The 22693-nt window shown below is 49.8% G+C and overlaps 1 protein-coding gene across 1 annotated transcript in view; it reads left to right on the top strand.

The window, feature by feature from the left end:
• Positions 1–16372: 16372 nt before the first annotated feature.
• Positions 16373–22693, top strand: part of Klhl26 (kelch like family member 26) — a 28932-nt gene continuing 22611 nt past the window's right edge. Inside the window, exon 1 of the mRNA XM_046437532.2 lies at positions 16373–16483. Coding sequence (XP_046293488.1) covers positions 16401–16483 — 83 coding nt within the window. The 5' untranslated portion in view covers positions 16373–16400. The remainder of the gene's footprint in view (positions 16484–22693) is intronic.

Here is a 22693-nt window from a genome sequence, read left to right as displayed (position 1 = left end):
GCTCAGTGGTACAGCACTTGCCCAGCATGCGTGAGGCCCTGGGTTCGATCCTCAGCACCACATAAAGATAAAATAATAAAATAAAGATGTTGTGTCCATCTACAACTAAAATAGAGAGAACCAAAATACAATCAACCAAAAAAAAAAAATCTGCATATTTCCCCAGATCCTTCCAGATGACCCCTGTAGCTTCAGTGGACTGGCGTTGGTCTCTGTTGAGATTCCTGGCTGGTGCTGGCCCTAGCCCCTAACAAGGTGTGGGATAAAGGACCCAGTCCTGGCTCACAGGCAGTGGTGGGGGAGGTTTCCAGGGCCCCAGGTTGACTGATGGACCGTGGGGGATGGTGGGAGAGCAATGGCAGCCAGAAAGCAAGTCAGAAGGAGCCCAGGACTGGGTGTCAGCTCCCCTTCCCTTCATCCGGCCCTGTGTCCTAGAAGGTAGATTCACTTGGGTCCTCTGCCTTCCCTTGCTGGTGGGGGATGAGGAGAGAACAGGTGGTGTCCCTCCTGGCATCCCCAGATCCCAGACTACAGCTCTGGCTGGGAGTAGTGGTGCAGATCTGTAATCCCAGCTCCTCAGGAGGCTGAGGCAGGAGGATCACAAGTTGGAGGCCAGCTTGGGCAACTTAGTAAGACTATCTCAAAACTAAATTAAATTAATAAATTAAAGAAAATCACAGCTTGGCTGGGCAGCCCACTTTCTAGTCTGTGTCTGGGGGTCTTCAGCCTGGGCATGGGGACAGCTCCTGTTCCCGCTCACCCTGCATGCCACACATTCCCAGTAGTTACCCAGGCTGTGGCCTTTATCATAACTCTTCTGAATCATCTTTCTGTCTGTTCTGAGCGTTGCTTGCTGTGGGGCCCTGGCTGGTACGTGAATATCAATTCAACATGGGCCCCGGTTGTCATTTGGGGCCCCATATGAGATTTTAGCAGTCCAAGGAAAGTCACCCAGGAAATGACACCTGGGCACAGTTGAGAAGGAAGCCGGCCCAGTACCACTTGGTAGAACTTTCTTTGATGATGGAAATGTTAGGAACCCATCACCTACAACTGCCTGGGTATGTGATTGGTAGAAGTGAGATTTTTCTCTGTGTGTGGTACTGTGTATTAAGCCCAGGTGTGCTCTACCACTGAGCCACATCCCCAGCCTTTTCTATTTCTAATTGAGACAGGATCTCACTAGGTTGCCTCACTAAGCTGCTGAGGCTGGTCTTGAACTTGCCATCCACCTGCCTCAGCCTCCCAAGATGCTGGGATCACGGGCATGCACCACTGTGCCAATTTCAATTTGTTCTTTGTTTTGGGGAGCGGGGTACTGGGATTGAACTCAGGGACACTCGACCACTGAGTCACATCCCCAGCCCTCTTTTGTATTTATTTTGAATTTTATTTATTTATATACAGGGTCAAGGTCTCACTGAGTTGCTTAGCACCTTGCTTTTGCTGAGGCTGGCTTTGCGCTCATGATCCTCCTGCCTCAGCCTCCCAAGCCACTGGGATTCCACTGCTTGGCTCAATTTGTTCTTTTTTTAAAAAAAATATGTATTTTTTTAGTTGTAGATGGACAAATACCTTTATTTTGTTTACTTATTTTTATGTGGTGCTGAGGATCCAACTCAGGGTCCTGCTCGTGCTAGGCAAGCGCCCTACCACTGAGCCACAACCTCAGCCCCTCAATTTGTTCTTAATTGGTGTGTGGACAACCAACCATGAGTTACTGATAGATGTTGCTGTTGTAATACTGTCTTAACAGTTTATAGCTTTCTTCTTCTTCTTCTCCTTCTCCTTCTTCTTCAATTCTGATAATTGAATCCAGGAGTGTTCTACCCCTGAGTCACAACCCCAGCCCTTTTTAAATTGATTTTGAGACAGGATCTTACCAAGTTGCCCAGGCTAACCTCAAACTTGGGATCCTCCTGCCTTAGCCTTTTAAGTTGCTGACATGACAGGTGTACACCACTGTGCCTGGTGCCTCTTTTTTTTTTTTTTAAAGAGAGAGAGAGAATTTTAATATTTATTTTTTTAAAATTTTTTTAGCGGACACAACATCTTTATTTGTATGTGGTGCTGAGGATCAAACCCGGGCCGCATGTATGCCAGGCGAGCACGCTACTGCTTGAGCCACATCCCCAGCCCCGTATTTTTTTAAATTGTGGTAAAATACACAGTCATTCCTCTAGCTCTATATATTCTAAATCCATGGATTCAACCAACTGTGGATCAAAAATCTTTGTAAAAAAATTGTCTCTGCTGGGGTTATAGCTCAGTGGTAGAGTGCTTGCCTAGCATGTGTCCATCTATAACTAAAAATTGATTTTACAAATTTGCATTTGTGGGGCTGGGGTGGTGGCTCAGTGGTAGCGCGCTCGCCTAGCATGCATGAGGCCCTGGGTTCGATCCTCGGCACCACATAAAAACAAAACTAATGAATCCACCTAAAACTAAAGATACATGAATAAATAAATATTTTGAAAAATTTGCATTTGGGGGCTGGATTTGTGGCTCACTAGTCGAGCACTTGCCTTGCGTGTGTGAGGTACTGGGTTCAATTCTTGGTACCGCTTATAAATAAACGAAGGTCCATCAAAACTGAAAAAAAAGTTTTTGTTTTTGCTTTTTTTTTTTTAAATTGGCACCCGTATTGAACATATATAGACTTTCCACTTATCCTTATTCCCTAAACAATATAGTCTAACATCTATGTACACAGCATTCACATTCTATTAGTATTCTAAGGCACCTAGAGATGATCTAAAGTCTACTGGAGAAGCCAGGTGCAGTGGCGCAGGCCTGTAAGTGCAGCGACTCAGGAGACTGAGGCAGGAGGATTGCAAGTCTGAGGCCAGCCTCAGCAACTTAGTGAGACCCTGTCTAAATAGATAGATAGATAGATAGACAGACAGACAGACAGATAGATAGATAGAAAAGGGCTGGGAGTATAGCTCAGTGGTAGCATCCTCCTGGGTTCCATTCCTAGTATCACACAAAAATAAAATAAAGTGTGCAGGAAGATGTGGAGAGGCTCTATGCAAACACTGTACGGTTTTCTATCAGGGATTGGAGCATCTGTGAATTTCGGTATCCATGGGGGGTCTGGGGACCAGTGCCTGACTGATATTTTGGGATGATTATATAACATGACAATTTGCCATTTGGGTGATTTATTTATTCGTTGTGCAGCGCTGGGGATGGAATCCAGGGCCTCACATGTGCTAGGCAGGAGCTGACTTCAAACCAGACTGAAAAACCGAGACTTAGGAGTTTTAAATATACAGCTCAGTGGCCTGAAGTTCGTCCCCAGGGGCTGGAGGCAGTTCAGTGGGGGGTGCTCAGCACCGAAAAATAACAGAAAAACAGAAGCAGCACCTCCACAATGTCGGGCAGCTGTCCCGGCCATCGGCTTCGGTGGCTTCGGGGGTGGGGGGTGGTCAGCTCAGCTCTGAGGGGCCCTGCATGTCCCGTCCTGCCTTCCACCTCCCACCCTCGTGGTCCTGGACGCCTGAGCAGCATCTTGATGCCCTTTGGTCCTCCCCCCCTCTCCCTCCATCACCAAGGACTGTCCCAGCACCCGGCCTCCAAAGCATCCCTCCAGCCCACGCGCGTCTTGTTGTTCCCATGGCAACCGCGCAGGCCCAAGCTGTCATCCCTTTCTGCCCAACAGTTGCACCTGCCTCCTCTCCAGGCCCCCTGCCCGCCTCCAGCGGGCTGCCGGGTCCACCTGCTCCAAGCCAGGACCCACCGGAGGGGTCACACTACAGGTCCCCGAACCCAGGGGCACTGAACCACTGAGCTGCAATTTGATAAGGCCCATGTCCCTCCTCTGTGACCGTCCCCCCCCCCATGCATGACTCCCTGTTGCCTCAAAGGCCACCTGATTTCTTTTGTTTCTGGTACCAGGGATTGAACCCAGGGGTGCTTAACCACGGAGCCACACCCCCAGCCCTATCTTATATTTTATTTAGAGACAGGGCCTCGTTTTTGCGGAGGCTGGCTTTGAACTTGGGATCCTCCTGCTTCAGCCTCCCAAGCTGCTAGGATTACGGGTGTGCGCCCCCGCCCCCGGCTCAGACACCACCTAATTTCTTAGCTGCTAAAGGGCTTTCAGTCCTTGATGATGGGGTGACTATGTCTCCTGTTGCATCCCTCCCATCAGTTAGTCTTGAAGGCAAAAATGGGCTCATTGTCCCCGTTCCTGATGGCACGGTCCAGCCATTGGGCCTTTGCCATCGCTTCCCTTCTGCTTGGGTTTAATGCTGTCATGAACTTGGGACGTCCTCGCCACATTGTTGCCCTCTTCCTCCTTCCTAACAGATGTCTGGTTTGGTCTGATTGTTGGCCTGTGTGTCTCAGGGGATGTCAAACAGCATGACCTAAGTCTCCTCAGGTGTGGGATTCATAGGGAGAAAAGATATGTCCTGTAGATTAGTGTTGCTGAATTGGGAATATGTAAACCTGGAGCAACTGAGGGCCACTTGTCACTGCAATGACAATGCCTGTCAGAGGAATGAAGAGAAACAATGACCTCAGGTCATGAGTGGAAGTCCTAGATCAAGCTGTGCCTGAAGCCCACATTTTTCCTCAATTTTTGGCTAATGTCAGTTTGTGTTAGCCTTCTTGAAACTGAAACATTTAATCCCTTTCTCTCTTGTCTCTCCTGTTCCTCGAGACTGAGCTCTCCTTCCAAGAGTATTTTGTATATATGTATGTATTTACTGACACTGGGATTCAACCTAGGGGTGTTTTGCCACTAAGCCACATTCCCAGTCCTTTTTCTTTTATATTTTGAGACAGGGTCTTGTTAAGTTGCCCAGGTTGGTTTCAAACTTGTGGTCCTCCTGCCTCAGCCTCCTGAGTTGCTGGAACTACAGGTGAACACCACCACAACTGGACTACAGATATTTAAAAATTCATTTTGTATTCTGTGTCCGGACCATCGATTCTTTTATTTATTTTTGTATTTGGTGGCACTGAGGATTAAACTCAGCCTTGCACGAGCTGGATAAGTGCTCTACCACTAAGCTGCATTTGCAGCCGGAGGGGATTAGTTCTCCAATCTCCAGTGACCAGGTGGGAGCTTGACCCCGACAGATGCTTCATGAGTGGAGAATGAGTAACTCCAGGCAGGGTTCAAACCATGAGTTCTGTCTCCTGCAGTGTTGGAACCTCCCAACAGAAAGTGAGCATTGGCTGCCTGGAAGAGGTGGCGGGGAGGGGGGTTCTGAGGGATGGGTAGAATTTGGGAGGAAGAGAGGGTGTCCCAGTGGATCTAAAAAGGAGGGTGGGTGGCTAAATGCAGTGGGGCACACCTGTCATCCCAGCAGCTCAGGAGGCTGAGCAGGAGGATCGTGAGCTCAAAGCCGGCCTCAGCAACTTATCGAGGCCCTAAGCAACTCAGTGAGACCCTGTCTCTAAATAAGATATAAAAAAGGGCTGGGGATGTGGCTCAGTGGTTGAGTGCCCCTGAGTTCAATCTCAGGAACCAAAAACAAACAAACAAACAAACAAACAAAAACCCCAGAGGGTGTGTACATGTGCTCTGCCCAGCTGCCCGGGGACCAGGGTGGAGGGGTCCTGGGTACGCCTGTGCTGTCCTGGAGCAGTGTGTTGGAGGTTGTGTGTGACCCCCCCCTTCTCCCTCCTCCCTCCATTTGCACTTCCCTGGCCACACCCCAGGCCCCCCAGGGCCCTGCAGGGACTCTGCCTGGAACGCATCCTCCTTAGGAGCCTAGTTGGGCTCCTTGATGAACTTTGCCGGTCTCAGGTTGCCTTGGGGCCGGTCCCTCCCTCCTGGCCTCCTCTCCCTCTGGTGGCTCCATTACTCCCCTGCTTCTCCCTGGTCCAGCCCACGTGCCCTGCAGAGCTGGGTCTGCTGTGGTCCCAGCACCCACAGATGCAGACCACAGGGACCTCTGGGATGCTGGCGAAGGGCCCTACTGGTTCAGGGAGACCCCGGGCTGCTTTGCCCAGGCTCCCGTCCAGGGCCCGTGCTGGGGTCCCAGGGGAGAGAGTGCCCCTTAAATGTGTGGCCAAGGACCCGCCTGAAGCAGTCTCTGAGCCTCAGTTTACTATCTGCTCCCAGGGCTCTGCCCCTCCCTCCACTTTCCTCCCACGTCACACACTAGACCTGGTGGTGACGGGTGGGTGGCTGGTGTCATGACAACTGGAAGGAGCACCCATGCGTCCGGGTAGCACAGGGTTGCCAAGGCAACAGACCATTCTGTTCCTTGGCAACAGGGACAGAGATCTGGCTGGGGGTGGTGATCTGCTGGGGGAGGGCGGGAGCGGGAATGTCCCTGGCCTCCAGCAGGCACTTAAGTGACACTCCAAACACTTGGAGGAAGGATGGGGACTTGTGTCTGTCTCTTCCGAGGATTTGGGGAGTTCAGGCCAAGGCCCACCTGAGGCCGCCCAGGTACTTCCTGGCGTCCTTCCCCTCCTCCTGTCCCCACAAGTCCCTGTGCCTGAAGCCCATTCCCTCTGCCATCCTCTGGCTTTGGCTTGAATGTCCTTGTGTGACCTCCCTGCTCAGTCCAGCCCCCTCCCCCAGTCACAATGCCCCAACTCAAGCTTTTATCATGTTGACAATTTAGTGGCTGCTTGTTTGCTTGTGTGATGATTGGTTTAATAAATGGTCCCTCTGCCAGATGCGACAAGCGTCTCGGCCACAGCTGGGTCCCACACACCGAGGAAGCCGCTCTCCATACATCTCTGTCGACACTCCGCCGCCTTCCTCTGCCTTGTCCCGCTTCCCCTGAGCCAATCCGACAAGGTCTCTGGCCTCTGTCCCTTCTGGGGTTGGAGTAGGGCCGCCCACATGATGTCTACCTGGAATGCTTGGGAGCATTGTGGACTTCTCCACCATGTTCTGGAATGTTCTGGAACATTCTAAAACATCTTCTGCTCTTACTGAAGAGGGGATGTCACCTCCTTAAAGAGCCTCTCCTTGACCTCCTGGATGAACCAGTCCCTCCTCCCTGGGTCTCAGCCACCTGCCTTCATGGCAGTTATCACCCCCAGGAAGAGCCTTGGTCGTTGTTTGATGGGCACGTCTCAGATTCTTCTTTCCTTGTTAGGATACGCACTCTAGAATATTCTGCAGCATGCGGGCAGGGTTCTTGTCTGGTGGGATTATAATCAAATCCCAGTTGTTCAGTACCCCATTCCCTGGTGCTCTGTCCTGCCTGCTCCCCACTGGTCACCCCCTAGAGGTCACCCCAGCCCTGATCTTTATCATGTTCAGTCCATTGAAATAAATCACCTTAGCTGGGCACAGTGGCATATGCCTGTAACCCTAGCTAGTGGGGAGGCTGAGGCAGGAGGATCACAAATCCCAGGCCAGCAGGGCCACATAGTGAGACCCTATCCCAAAATAAAATAAAAAAGAGCTGGGGATGTGCAGGGGTAGAACACTTGCCTAGCATGTGTGAGGCCCGGGATATGATCTCCAACATGGCAAAAAATAAAGAATGATAAATAATAAGTAAATAAATAAAATAAATCAGTTTTCACAAGATGCAATGTATATCTAATAATGCCACCATCTCAATTGTCAATCCTCCACTCTGTTAATCTGTTTCAGGTAGCCCCTGTCTCAAGCTCTATGACCATATGACGTTTATGAACGTCACATCAAGAGGATCACACAGCATGTCTTCATATGTCTACCTGCTTCACTCACTGTTGGAGAGATCCACTCATGGGAGATATGAGCAGTGATGTCTTCATTTTCCTTGCTGCATAGTATTCCACAATGTGACTATTAAATCACCTTTTGATGGTCCTTTGATCTGTTTCCAGTTTGGGGCAGTTAGTATTCATATCTTCTGGTGAAAATATGTCATCTTTTCTTTGAATAAATATATGTAATGGGTTGAGAGGTGCCTCACCCCGTCCCCAAATTTTATGTCTATATGGTACCCCATAGAATATGGCCTTACTTGGAAACAGGATATTTGCTGGCATAATTAAGGTAAAGATCCAGATGAGCTGAACGTGGAGGAGGGTGGACCCTTGACTAATGCCTGTCTTGAGAAGAGATAGAAATGTAAGAAACAAGGAGATAGCCGTGTGACCATGGGGACAGGAATTGGAGTGTGATGGCCACAGCTAAGGAACTCCAAGGATTGCTTCTGTCACCACAAGTCAGGAGACAGGCGTGGGACGGATTCCCCTTCAGGTCCGCATGGGGATAAGGACCAACCTGGTGGACACCTAGATTTTGGACTCCGGCCTCCAATACTGTGGGAGAACACATTTCTGGTTTTTTTATTGCCACCCAGTTTGTGGTCATTTGTTACAGTAGACACAGTTCCTCATCCGATGCCCAAGAATAGGACGACAGGGCCCCAGAGTGGGTGGATACCTCCCTACAAGGGTGACTTGGAGGACTGGCCCAGGAGCCCCCTGGGGATACTCAGGTCCCCTCTGTAAAATGGCCGGGTAGTTGCATGTGACCTACCAGGGCACGTTCTTCCCTGGAGCTGTTTCATTTCTATCTGTTGAGGTGCGGGTGGGGGAGCCAGGCCTGGTGCCTGCTTGGCAAGTGCTCTCTCGCTGAGCTCCTCCCCCAGTCCTCTCCGGAGACTTTAAATCATCTCTGAATGACTTATGACACCTAACACAATGTCAGTGCTGTGTAAATAGCTGTTATACTCTATTGTTTAGGGAGTAATGACAAGACTAAACGTCTGTACATGTTGGGTGCAGACGCGACTTATTTTTTGAATATTTTCCATCTGCACTTGTTGGAATCCATGGCTGCAGAACCCTTGGAGGCAGAGGACTGGTGGTGTTGCCAAACACCAAATGGCATTCCCCCGAGTGGTCGCACCAAAGGACACTCCCATTGGCTGAGTGTGAGGCCGGCCTTGGAGTCAGGACCAGTTCCTCTGTAAAACAGAGAAAGAAGGGGCTGGGACTGTCACTAGGTGGTAGAGTGAAGTTACCACGCATGAAGGCCTGGGTTCCATCCCCAGCACCCCTAAAACGTGGGGACAGTAAGAACTCCGCCCCCACTCCCGGGTGTGGTTGAGAATACACCAGATGCACGATTCTGGGCATTGAAAACACTCCCTGTATTAGACCATTTTGTGTTCTTAAAATGACATGCCTGAGACGGGTTGGCTTTATAAAGAAGTTTGTTTTATTATTTATTTATTTTTTTAAATATTTATTTTTTAGTTATAGGTGGACACAATGTCTTTATTTTATATTTATGTGGTACTGAGGATCGAACCCAGTGCCTCACGCATGCTAGGTGAGCGCTCTACCTCTGAGCCACAATCCCAGCCCCCTTATTTTTTATTTTTTAAAAAAACATTTTTATTAGTTGTTGATGGACCTTTAGTTTATTTACTTATTTATATGCGGTGCTGAGAATCGAACCCAGTGCCTCACACATGTTAGGCAAGTGCTCTACCACTGAGCCACAAACCCAGCCCTGAAAGGGGGTTTATTTCACCCTCAGGGTTTGGTTTGGTTTGCTTTGGTGCTTGGGATGGAATCCACGACTTTGCCCAGGTGCTTGATTGCTGAGCTGCACCCCAAGCCTCAGTCACAGTTTCTGAGGCTGAAAGTCCAAAGAGCATGGAGCAGGCTCTGGTGAGGGCCCCTCCTTTAAAAAGGCTGCATCACCTCATGGTGGATGGCAATGGAAGGGGAGGGTGTGGAAGTAAGGAATTCCATCTCTGCACAGGAAGTCAGAGAGAGACTGGGGGACCACAATCCCTGCCCAGGACAACATGGTCCCAATGATCTAATGGCCTCTCCCTGGGCCCAAGTCTGTGTCTGTCTGTCTGTCTGTCTCTCTCTCTCTCTTTGGTGGTGCTGGGATTGAACCCAGGGGTGCTCTACTACTGAACTACATCCCCAGCCCTTTTATTTTTTTTTATTTTGAGACAAGGTCTCACTAAACTGCCGAGGCTGGCCTAAATCTAGCAATCCTCCTGCCTCAGCCTTCTGAGTTGCTGGGGTTACAGGAGTGTACCACAGACCAGCTGCAAAAACCCTTTTCTAATAAAGACTATATTTCATGGTTCCAGGGGGGAATAACTTTTGGGGGAAGCCATGGAACCCAGTACCTGTTGTGAGCATGTGAGCATCTAGAATGTATCAGCCATCGCATTTATATATATTATTCTTATGTGGTGCTGAGGATTGAACTCAGGGCCTTGCACATGCGAGGTGAGCACTCTACTGCTGAGCCACAACCCCAGCCCTCAGCCATTGCATTATTAATACTAACAAAGAAAGGCTGGAGATGTGGCTCAATGGTAGAGCACTTGCCTAGCATGCATGAGTCGAGTCCCCGGGTTTGACACCCAGCACCACAAAACAAAAGGGAATCTGAGATGGCTCCCTTCCACCAAAGTCCACTGGGAATCAATCTCTCTGGTTTGTTTTGCCACTAAGTGAAGATATTCAGGTTGTACTATGCTTTGGGGATGGTTTAAGTGTGTCCCTCCCTCAAGAATTTATATATTGGGTTGGGGTTGTGGGCTCAGTGGTAGAGGACTTGTCTAGCACATCACGGCCCTGGGTTTGATCCTCAGCATCACATAAAAATAAATAAATAAAATAAAGGTATTGTGTCCAACTATATCTAAGAAAAATAAATATTAAAAAAAGAATTAATATATTAAGCTGGACATGGTGATGCATGTGCATGATCACAGCAACTCAGGAGGCTGAGACAGGAGGATTACAAGTTGGAGGCCAGCCTCAGCAACTTAGAGAGGTCCTAAGCAACTTAACTGGACCCTGTCTCAAAATTTAAAGATAAATAGGGGCTGGGGTTGTGGCTCAGTGGTAGAGTGCTCACCTAGCATGGGTGAGGCCCTGGGTTCCATCCTCAGTACCACATAAAAATAAATAAATAAAAATAGAGGCATTGTGTCCACCTACAACTAAAAAAAAATTTTTTTTTTAAATTTAAAAATAAATAAAAAGGGCTGGGGATATAGCTTAGTGGTTAAAACGCCCCTGGGTTCAATTCCCAGTATAGTAGTAGTAGTAGTAGTAGTAGTGGTTATTATTGAGAGCTTGGGCCCAGGCACTGAAAGGTGGTGAGATCCTTAAGAGGTGGAGCCCAGTGGGAGTTTGGAAGACGGCTCCTCCCTCTTACTCTGGTTTCCTGTTTGGCCATTTGACCACCCCCCTGCATATACTCCCACCATTACTCAGAGCCAGCCTGATGCCTGAATGATGCCCTTGAACCTCCAGAACTGTGAGTGAATAGACCTCTTTTCTTTGTAGTTAGCCTGCCTCAGGTATTTCATTATAGTAACAAAAACCGGACTGATACAGGTTGGCTCAACTTTATAGAGCAGTCCTGGCCATTCCTGGATGTGGACCTGTCCCTCCCCTTGGCACCCTAACTAAGGCAGGGGTCCCCAAGAACTGACTCTGACTCAGCTTCCCTGAGAGTCCAGAGCTTATAGCTTGTGCTGTATGACTAGGAGTCCCTCGCCCTCTCTGTGCTTGATCCCAGCCCTTGAGTGGCTCTGGAAGACAGAAGTACAGAACTACATTCTTTGATATACATGGTAGACATCAAGAATTTATATATTGGGCTGGAGTTGTGGGCTCTGGGTGTTTTAGTAGAAAGGGTGACTAATTCTTAGTATGTGTGTGTGTGTATGTGTGTGTGTGTTGGTGTTTTATTTTGATTTTTGTTGTTTTTTGAGACAGGGTCTCATTAGATGGCCCCTGCTGGCCTTGAATTTGTAGTTGTCTGGGCTCAGCCTCCTGAGCAGCTGGGATTACAGGTATGTGCCACAACCTGGCTCCTGGTGCTGGGGATTGAACCCAGGGCCCCACATGTGTTAGGCACGCACTCTAGTACTGAGCTGCTCCCCCAGGCTGGGGGGACACGTTCTTGCAAAGGGAAGAATTGAGTTCACTGGTTCCCACTTCCCATGCATGGAAACTGAGACCACCCAGCGAATCCAAGAGCTATTGCCCAAGAGCCTCAGTGATTCATCCGAGCCCCACGTGCTCACCTAACGTGCTTGGTGCTGTCCAGCAGCGAAGCAGCCAGGAAGAAAACAGCATCCATTCCTTGGGGAGCTGACATTTCAGTGGGGGTGGACGATAAGCAAAAAGAAAGAAAAAAAAAAAAGGAAAATGTCTGACAATTCCTCAAAAATTTGAACATAGAACCACCCGATGAGCCAGAAATTCCGCTCCTAGGTATCCGCCCAAGAGAACTGAAAACAGGGAGTCAACAAATCCTCATACTCAAAAGTTCACAGCAGCTGAAAAGTGGAAACAACCCAAATGCTCATCAACAGATGAATGAATGAACAAAATATGGCCCAATCACACGGTGGAACATTACTCAGCCATCAAAAGGAGCAAAGTACTGACGCAGGCTGCCACATGGATGAACCTCGAAAACATGATGCTGAGTGAAAGAAGCCAGGCCAGAGGCCGCAGGGTGTGGAAGCACATGGACAGGGAATGTTCAGCACAGGCAACCACAGAAGGCAGAAAGTGGATTAGGAGTTTCCAAGAGCTAGGAGGAGAGCAGGGCGTGATTTTATGAGAACTAGATTTCCTTTCGAGGGTGTTGAAATGATCTGCCTCACATTAGGGGAGGTGGTTTCATGGCATTCTGAATGTACTAAACCCTTATGGGCCAGCGGCCCAGGAGGCTGAGGTAGGAGGATCATGAGTTCAAAGCCAGCCTCAGCAACTTAGCAAGGCCCTAAGCAATTCAGCAAGACCCTATCTCTAAATAAAATATTTAAAAAAGGGCTGGTGATGTGGTTCAGTGGTTGAGCACCCCTGGGTTCAATCCCCAGTACCATAAAAAACAAAAAACACACAAACAAAAAAACACACAAAACAAACCCTGTGGGACCCCAGCAAGCACAGGTCCCTGGCTTCAATCCCTAGTTCTGGGAAAGTGAGAAATAAACGAATAAAACATAAAAGAAGGCCTGAGGTTGTGGCTCTGTGGTAGAGCGCTTGCCTAGCATGCGTGAGGCCCTGGGTTCGATCCTCAGGGCTGCATATTAGTAAGTAAAATAAAGCCCATTTAAAACATTTCCTTAGTTGTCAATGGACAGCTAAGAAAATATTTAAAAAATAAAATAAAAATTATTTTAAAAACACAGAATCATACAGTTTTAATGAATTTTATCATGGGGATTTCATCTCAATTAAAAAAAAAAGTAAAATATAGACTAGGGAAGAAAATTCAGACTAGGCTGGGGACAGAGAATGGGCCTAGGGGCTGGAAAACAGTCACACTGACAGGGACAGCAGGTGAGGACTCGTCCTGAGCCCTGCCCCCCAGGCACAGCGGGGGGGAGTGACCTGCCTGAGGCCTCAGAGCCCAAAACCACTGAGCGCAGAATGCGGGCGATAGCTGGAGTTTTTGTTCGATGTTGACCTGTGTATTTTATAGAGAAGCAAAAAGGGCCATTGGGTGTTTCATGGCTTGTTCCGAAACCGTTTGGTGGTGACAGCCTAACGGGTGGTCACTGGCCCCCGCATGAGGCTGTGGGAAACCGGGCCTCCCCTGAGGCTTCATTCCCTCCTCTAACACCCGGGGGTGTGAGGAGGCCGCCAAGCTTCGACCTGGGCCGCTGAGCCCCACAGCTGGTCGGAAGCAGGGGAGCAGGTGAGATCCCTGCCTCTGGGGCAGCTGTGCCAGCTGCAGGCCAGATGGTGGCCGGGCCTGTGGAATTGCCTGCTGTGTCCCTGCTTCAGCCTTTGCTAGGCTCTAGGTCATCGTTATTGGGTGCAGCGTGTGCAGTAACCCATGTGGGCCGTCACGGCACCCCCTGGACCCTGCTTCATCCAGAGAAGGCAACCTCTACAGTTTGGGCCAAGAACCCTGCAGAGAGTCCTGGCTTTGCTCTGCCTCACCCCCAAATCTCACCTGTCCTATTAGCTACACCTGCAAAGTGCATTCCAGCCAACACTACCCGGTCACCACCCTGGGACCAACACCATCAATTTTAGCCTGAATTGTTTGCCTCCTAATAAATGTCCCCAAATGTCAAAGGAGTTTGTTAAAGTCAGTGTTAATTAAGTCCCCTCTACTGAGATGGCCCCTCTCATTTCACACATAAGGATGTCTCCACAGGGACACCTAAGACCCTCAGTGACACAGAGAATGCCTTCCACCCAGTCTCCCACCTCTTCCCTCTCCCTTGTTTTTGCTTGATAGGTAACTCTCCAGGCATGCTGATGCCTCAGGACCTTTGCACTTGCTGTCTCATGGCACATGGTCTTCGAGCACCCAGGGTGTCCAAAGGGCTGCAGGTCTACAGCACGCTCCGAGTGTGCACGCAGCCAGGAGTCCAGCAAACCTCTTCTTACTTATCAGTGACTGTGGCTGTGTTCCTGACATGTGGGTCAAATCTGGATGTTATGAAGTGTGCGTGCATATGGACAGCATTGACTTCAACTCTAGTGTGGCGGGGGTGTGAGCTGGAGTTCTCTGCTGAGTGGGGTTTGCTGCCTGCATGTAGTTCATCTGGAACAAAGGCTGCATGGTGGACCAACCTTGGGCGGACGAGGGCGTGTCTGCAGAGCTTGCCGGAACGTGAGCGGCTCATGCATGCATGCGTTCAGCATTATTCAGTGATGACTGTGCTGGAGAGGTCAGCAGCACCCAGTTTCTTTCAACTCCCACAGTGTAATCTCCTGGGCATTTTACACAGTGTTTGAGCACATCTGTGTACCTGGACCTCTGCAAGAGATGGATCAGTACTTGGACCCGGTCCTCCTTGCAGGAGCCCACTCAAGCAAGCCCCTTACGCCCTCCTCCAGAGTCTCCAGCCCTGTACACCCTCTTCTCCTAGTGCTGACTCAGGGAGAGCTTTGAGCCCCATCTGGACTCCTGGTCCCCATCCGAGCGAGGTTGCATAAAGAAGCTCTGACTCAGAGAGCAAAAGTGAATCTGCTCAAGGCTGGAGAAAGGATCCTGGGAGCTTGGACCCTTCCAAGGCAGTGATTCTAGGCTTTCAAAGAGTTTAGGGATGGAAGGTGTCCTTGAGAGCTCTGGATGCTTTCTAGGAGGGTGTATGGGGGGGGGTTAAGTGTTGGATTTGGCTCCACAGGGTGCACAGCAGGGAGGGATGAAAGAAGGGAGAGGAGGAGAGGAAGGAAAACAGGAACAAAGACAAAAAAAGGAAAGACACATATGACACTGAGCCCTGGCTGAAGACTGAGGTATCTGGGGTCTGGAGCTTTCCCAGGGCGCTGGGCCTGATGGAATGAACTCAGATGGTGTGAGTTTGAAGAACCTATAGGCAGGGATTTGGGGGAGTAGGAAGGGGATTTGAGTAGAGGATGGGGAGATAATCTGATTGGGGAGACTGAGGTATAAAAAACCACAATTAAAGAATGAAGAAAGTATGGTGGATCTGAGGCAGGAGACTGGCATCTGAGGGTGGAAGTTCTGGGTCTTTTAGAGAATAGTTGGGATCCAATAGTGTTGAAAGTCTGAGACCTGGCAGGGCATGAGTTTCCAAGTTTCTGAGGGAGGCCCGCGGAAGGGGTAAGGCTGGGAGTGGGGTGTGCGTGGTGGGGAGAGGGTGAGGTTGTCAGAGTTTAGGGACCAGTTTCTGCACGCCTTAGCGCATCCTCTCCCGCGCCCCTACCCTTGCCTCCTCCCGGCTCTCAGCTCCTCGGTGTCTCACCACACCCAGCCCCACCCCAGACACGCCCCACCCTCGTCCCAGGCTCCGCCCACTCACACCTCGCCCTCCCGGAGCTCCGCAGACCTGGCCTTCCCTTCTTCAGGACGGACCCCCCCTCACCCTCTCCAGGAGTCACTGTGCCTTGGCCCGCCCCTCCGCACTCGGTCCAGCCCCCCTTGGCCACGCCCCTCCTCCGCGACTCGGACCCTCCCTGGTCCGGCCCCACTTGGGACCAGACCACGCCCTTCTCTGGTCCGACCGGCCCCAGCTCTGCCTTTGGCCTTCTGATAATCCGCTCCGACCCTCTTCAGACCTGGTCCCTCCCTTCATCTTGGGCCCCTCCACTCATCATACCTGGCCCCGCCCCTCTCCCTGCCCCTACCCTAACCCTTCTCCGGGTCCTGACACAGGCCCCGCCTTCAAATAGGCCCCGCCCCTCCCAGCCCGCACGCGCCCCCCTCCCCCCCTCCTCAGTCTTGGCTCTGCCTCAATCCCTCACCTTTCACTTTGGCCTGGTTTTGACCCCGCCCCCCGAATAGGAGGCCCCTCCCATAATGCCCCGCCCCCTCAGCATGCTGAGCTCCGATCCGTCCATCAGACCACGCCCCCTCGTTTGGCCCCGCCCCGATATCTCGTCTAGGCCCCGCCCCTCCTCAGGCCCGGCCCCTCTTCGCTCCCGGCTTCTCGGTCTACCCGGTCGGCGCGCGCGGCTCCCGTCACTCGAACGCGCGCGGCGGGAAGATGGCGGAGTCCGGTGGCAGCGGCGGTGGGGCTGGCGGCGGTGGCGGCTTCGGCGCAGGCCCGGGCCCCGAGCGCCCGAACAGGTGAGTTCCGGCCTGCAGGGTGGTCGCGCCTCTGTCCCGGAGCCCCGGGGATCTGTAGGAGTCCTGGGTCCTGGGGACGGTTTATGAGGTCGTCGGGTACTGTGTGGACCGAGGGCCTCTGATGGGGCAGCTGGAGGCAGGCTGGGCAGTCCAGGATCTGCACTGGGCCCTAGGCTCCTGGGGATGGCCCCGACCGTAACGGGGTTGTGGGGGAACTGGGGATGCCACCGAGTCTAGGAAGCAGAGATGGGTCCGAGTGGGGGCCACAGGCAATCTGGAGGGTGTTGAGGAGATCTTGGGGATCTGAGGAGGAGGTTGAGGCTCAGAGCTTCCTGGGGTGCTGAAAGACCCAAGGTAGCTAAAGGGGGTCCTGGGAAGGATGAGGCTCTGGGAGGCTGTGAATGGAGGATTCTGGTGAACCTGAGGGCCTAACCCAGGACTAAGGGGCCTGGAAAACCTGGAGAGGAGAGTCACTGGGAATCTGGGGTCCCAGTAGGTCCTGATAGCTAGGAAGGAGTCTGTGGGGACATAGTGGTTCAAGGGATCCTGAGGGATGCAGGTGGGTGTTGGGGAGCAGAAGATTGTTAAAGAGCCCGGAGGGTCTGCAGAAAACAGGGTTCTTCCTTGGAGCTCCTTCCCCCCATCTCTGGGTTTCAAATCCCTCCTCCTCTCGGGCTAAAGGACTTGATGCAGGGTCTTACCCCTAGACGAGGGGGCCAATTTCACCCCTTTGATCAGAAGGAGGCTCCTTTCTCCATGGCTTGAGATGGGTTACTTGAACCCCAGAATTTGCACAAAAATTATAGGTGTTTATATTCTTCTTTGTGTTGTTCCACATCTCTGAGGGGAATACCTGCCTTAGGGAGCACCACTTCCCTCTTATCCTATTGGGCAAGGCCAGCATGGCTCAAGACACGTCCACCCCAGCCCCCTAGGACAGCCCACCACCCTTGGCTGGCCGAGGAGGAAATTCAGGCTCTTCATTGCCAGGAAGCTTGAAGGAGCCAAAATTTTCAGTCAGTGTGATGAATGATGAAGTTGGTCCCAACTTGGGTGCTATAAAGTTGGTCCTCCTTGCAGGGCTCTGGGCTGGTGCTAGCAGGAATGGCCTGATGGCCTGGGGGCATTACTCAGCTTTGGAGACTGGCATGGAATGGTCCATCTAGGGCACAGAGGAGGCAGAGGCTCTGACTGTTCCTAAGGGTGCTGAGTGGCACCTTAAGGCTTAAGTGTGTGGACACAGCAAGAAGGCAAGGGACTGAATCTGATCTGCCAGTGCCTGGAAGTCAGGGACATCTGTGACTAGAGGAGTAACCAGACTTCCAATGTGGGAAAGGGGCTGGGGCAAAACTGGACACCTGCAGAAGGGATCAAGGAGACATTAGAGGATTTGGGGAGATATTCAGAGAGTAGAGCACTTTGGGCTTGGTGATCAGGCATGAGGTGGCAACTAAGGGACAGACTGAAGGGGTTTGTGCACCACAAACCTCAGGTTTCTGTCTTGGGCCCTGAGATGAGATTACCTGGGACAGGGCTTTTTAATTCTAATTCATTTATTTATTTTTGTGTGTGTGTGTGTGATACTGGGATTTAAACTCTGAGCTACATCTACAGCCCTTTTTATTTTGGGGATAGGATCTTGTTAAATTGTCAAGGCTGACCTCAAAATTGTAATCCTCTTGTTTCAGCCTCCCTGGTAGCTGGGATTACAGGTGTGTGCTACTGTGCCCCACTCCGGCTGTTTTTTTTTTTTTAATTTTTAATATTTATTTTTAGTTTTCGGCGGACACAACATCTTTGTTTGTACGTGGTGCTGAGGATCGAACCCGGGCCGCACGCATGCCAGGCGAGCGCGCTACCGCTTGAGCCACATCCCCAGCCCCCCGGCTGTTTTTAAACAGCTTTATTGAGGTATAATTAATTGCAGACCATACAACTCACTTATTTAAAAAATATTTTTTTTTAGTTGTTGATGGACATAGTCCCTTTATTTATTTATATGTGGTGCTGAGAATCGAACCCAGTGCCTCACATGTGCAAGGCAAGTGCTCTACCACTGAGCCACAACCCCAGACCCCAGTTACACATTTTAACGAACAGTTCATTGAATTTTAATATTTGTTGAACTGTATATCTGTCACCACGATCCAGTTATTTATTATTATTGTTTTTTGTGGTGTTGGGGATGGAACCCAGGGCCTCATGCAGGCTAGGCAAGCATTCTACCACTTAGCCACATCCCCAGCCCAACTCCATGTTTTAGAATAGTTCCATCACCCCAAAGAGTTCCCCAAAGCTGTTTGCAGTGCACCCTGCTCCCACCCCCAGCCCCAGGGACATCCTGACTTGCTTTTGCCCTCTATAGTTTTACCTTTTCTAGAAATTTCATATGAATGCAATATTTGTCCCCTCCCCTTTCCCCTGCCACCTTTTGTGGCATCAGGGATCTAACTCAGCACCTCACACATCCTAGGCAAGTGATCTACCACTGAGTGACACCCTCAGCCCCGGGATTGTACATGTGGCCGTTGTGGAGCAGCCTTCTTTCCTTAACATGTTTTTGAAATTCATCAGTGTTGTTGTATCAGAAGTTTATTCTTTATCGCTGCTGAACGAATTGTCCCTCCATGCAGTGGTGTATGGGTGGACAGTGTTTATCTATTTTTGGATCGATGGACTGTTGTGTTGTTTCCACTTTGAACAATTGTAAATAAAGTTGCTGTGAATGTCTGGGTATGTGTCTTTGTGTGGACGCAACACATTCATCCTCTCAGGTGGATACCTGAGTGGAATGACTAGGTCATATGGTACATGTATGTTTAACTTTTTAAGAAACAGCCAAGATTTTTTTTTTTTTTTTCCAGAATGGCTGCACCCTTTTGCATCCCTTCCAGCAATGCACCAGAGTTCCAGTTGCTTCTCATTCTCACCAGCACTTGATATGGCCTGTTCTTACTATTAGCCATCCGTTTTTTATCCCCGATCCCAGGGCCTTGTGCATGCTAGGCAAGCACTCTACCAGCGAGTTACATCCCAGCTCTTCTTAAAATTTTATTTTGATACAGAGTCTCATTAAGTTGCTGAGGCTGGTCTCAAATTTGTGATCCTCCTGCTTCAGCTTCCCAAGTATCTGGGATTACAGGCATGCGCCACAGCGCTCAGCTTGAGTTTTTAATCTATTCTGGATACCAGTCCTTCATTGGATAGATGATTTGCAAATAATTTTTTCCAAGTCTCTGTCTTTTTGTTTTCTTAAATATATCTTTCATAGAGCAAAAGATTATCATTTTGATGAGATTCCATTTGGCAATATTTTTCTTTTATGAATCATACTTTTGGTGTTATATTTAAGAAATCTTTGCCTAAATGGAGGCACTTTCTTAAAAGATGTCTCCACTACCTCTGAAATGCCCATCTGTTCCCTTTCCACTATCCTAGTGAAAATCACTTTTTTTCTGGAGCAGATGATAGATATGTCTTATCCCTTGGGTTCTCATGCGGGCAGAGAGGCAAAACCCTAAGGTGGCACACAGATGGCACCCACAGAAGGAGGATCGGGTTTAATTTTTATTTTTTTATTTTTTAACTTTGAGGCAGGGTCTCGCTAAATTGCTAAGGCTGGCCTTGAATTTGGGATCCTCCTGTCTTAGCCTCCCAAGTCATTGGAATTACAGGTGTGCACCACTGCAACTGGCAGCAGGATTGGGTTTTGAGGGAAATTTGTACAAGATCTTCTTCCAAAGATCCAAATGAGATGTTAAGGCCTCTGTAGTATTGAGTTCCTAAATGTATTCCCAAGGGACCAGCCTGATCTGATACATGACCGCCCCTCCTTGCCTCAACTGGCCCATGCCTCCTTGTCCCCCTTCATCCTTAGACACCCCTAAGTTTTGGGCCCTCAGACTCACCTGTCTGATCACCTGAGCCTCAAGTAGCCACAGAGCATTTTTTTTCTGGTCACCTTGTGGGGTAAAATTTACATAACCTAAAATGGACCCATTTCAAATGAACAATTCAGAGGCATCTAGTACATTCACAGAATTGTGCAACCTTGACCTCTATCTCGTTCCAAAATGTCCTCATCATTCTAAAATGAAATCCATACCTATTACCAGCCACTCCCCATCCCCTTCCCTCAGCCCTGCAACCACTAGTTTGCTTTCTGTGTCTGTGAATTCACCTGTTCTGGGTACTCCATATCAGTGGAATCTCACAACATGTGATCTCTTGTCTCTGGCTTCTCAGCGTCATGTTCTTGTCCTAGCAGGTGTTGGTGCTTCATTTTCATGGCTAAGAATATTCTGTGGTGTGGCTGAACCACATTTGGTTTATCCATTCACCACCTGATGAATGTCTTAACTGGTTTCCTGTTGCTGAAGAATACCTGAATGACAGGCATGGTGGTGCATGCCGGTAATCCCTCCCAGCGACTCAGGAGGCTGAGACAGGAGGATTGAAAGTTTGAGACCAGCCTCAGCAACTTAGTAAGGATCTAAGCAACTTAGCAGGACTCTGTCTCAAAGTAAAAAGTAGGCAGGCCTGGGGATGTAGCTAGTTGTTAAGCACCCCTGGGTTCAATCCCTGCTACCAAAACAAACAAACAAACAGTGACTCAGAAGGCAACTTAGTGAGACCCTATTTCAAAAAGTAAAAAGGAGTCTGGGGTTGTGGCTCAGTGGTAGAGCGCTTGCCTTGCAAGTGTGAGGCACTGGGTTGGATCCTCAGCACCCCGTAAAAAGAAATAAATAAAAATAAAGATATTGTTTTCATCTATAACTAAAAAAATTTAAAAAAAAAAGTAAAAAGGGCTGGGGATGCACAATACCCAGCATCTCTCTCTCTCTCTCTCTCACTCACATACACACACGTAAAGAAAAAAAGGATACCGACACTATGAATAAGGAGAAGAGTCTGTTGAGCTCACAGTGGTGGAAGTCGAGGAGCATGGTGCTGGCATCGTCTCCACTTCCTGTGAGGGCTGCATGTGGCTTCAACTCACGGTGGGGCAAGTGGACGTGTGTGGAAGAGGAGGGGACAAAGGGAGCCAGATGCTCTAAAGCAAAGCTCTTGGAGAACTAATCCAGTTTGGAGAAAGACATTAATCTTTCCTGCAGTCCCTGCTCCCAATGCTGCTGCACTGCTAACCAAGTTTCAACATTATTTTGGTGGGGACAAACCACATCCAGCCACGGGCAGTGGGCATTCTGTCGGGTTCCACCTCTTGGCTATTATGAATCATGCTGTCGTGACATGTGTCTGTTACATTTTTGTGTGAACACCTGTGCCCAGTTCTTCACTGTATATATCTAGGAGCAAAATGCTGGGTCATGGTGCTGGGGTGGTGGCTCAGCGGTAGAGCACTTGCCTTGCGTGTGTGAGGCACTGGGTTTGATTCTTAGCCCCACATGTAAATAAATGAACAAAATAAAGGCCCATCAACGTCCAAAAAAAAAAAAAAATTGCTGGGTCAGGGGGCTGGGGCTGTAGCTCAGGGGTAAAGTGCTTGCCACGCATGTGTGAGGCTCTGGGTTCAATCCTCAGCACCACATGAAAAAAAATAAAGATACTATGTGTTCATCTACAGTGAAATAAATATTAAAAAAAGAATTGCTGGGTTAGTGGGCATGGTGGGGACACCTGTCATCCCAGCAACTCCAGAGGCTGAGTCAGGAGGATCGAAAGTTTGAGACCAGCCTGGACAACTCAGCAAGACCCCAACTTGGAATAAAAAGGTCTGGGGCTGTAGCTTAGAGGTCGAGAGCTCTTGGGTTTGACCCTTAGTAGCACTGAAACAAACAAACAAACAGAATTGCTGGACCCTGTGGACGACTTAGGTCCTTGATCTCACCAGTCACCACCTGACATTATTCAGTGAGGCCCTTGGTGTAAGGGCCTGGTGGGGGGAGCGTGTGTCACGCTGTCTTGGGTGTTTGGAAAGTAGGTGGCACAGAGATACTGAATGTCCAGGAAATAAGACTGGCAGGGAGGAGGGCTGGCCGTGGGGGCGTGGAAACAGTTCCCGTTCTCCCTGGTTTGCAGCCTGACAGGTAGACGCCTCCTCTATGGGGTCAGGTCTTTGTGGGGAGGGCTTGGGGGGGCAGGGGAGGCTGGCCTTGTCAGTGACAATGACTTTCTAGTCTGCCAGGCAGAGTGCCTGCATTAGCCTTTTTGTCCCCTGGAAGGTTTGTCATTTGGCCAGAGATGGGGGCG

Source organism: Marmota monax, unplaced genomic scaffold (assembly GCF_021218885.2).
Source record: "Marmota monax isolate L192 unplaced genomic scaffold, Marmota_monax_Labrador192_F-V1.1 WCK01_AAM20220418_F8-fsc00021, whole genome shotgun sequence".
Lineage (NCBI taxonomy): Eukaryota > Metazoa > Chordata > Mammalia > Rodentia > Sciuridae > Marmota > Marmota monax.
This window is presented reverse-complemented; position numbering and strand designations above follow the sequence as displayed.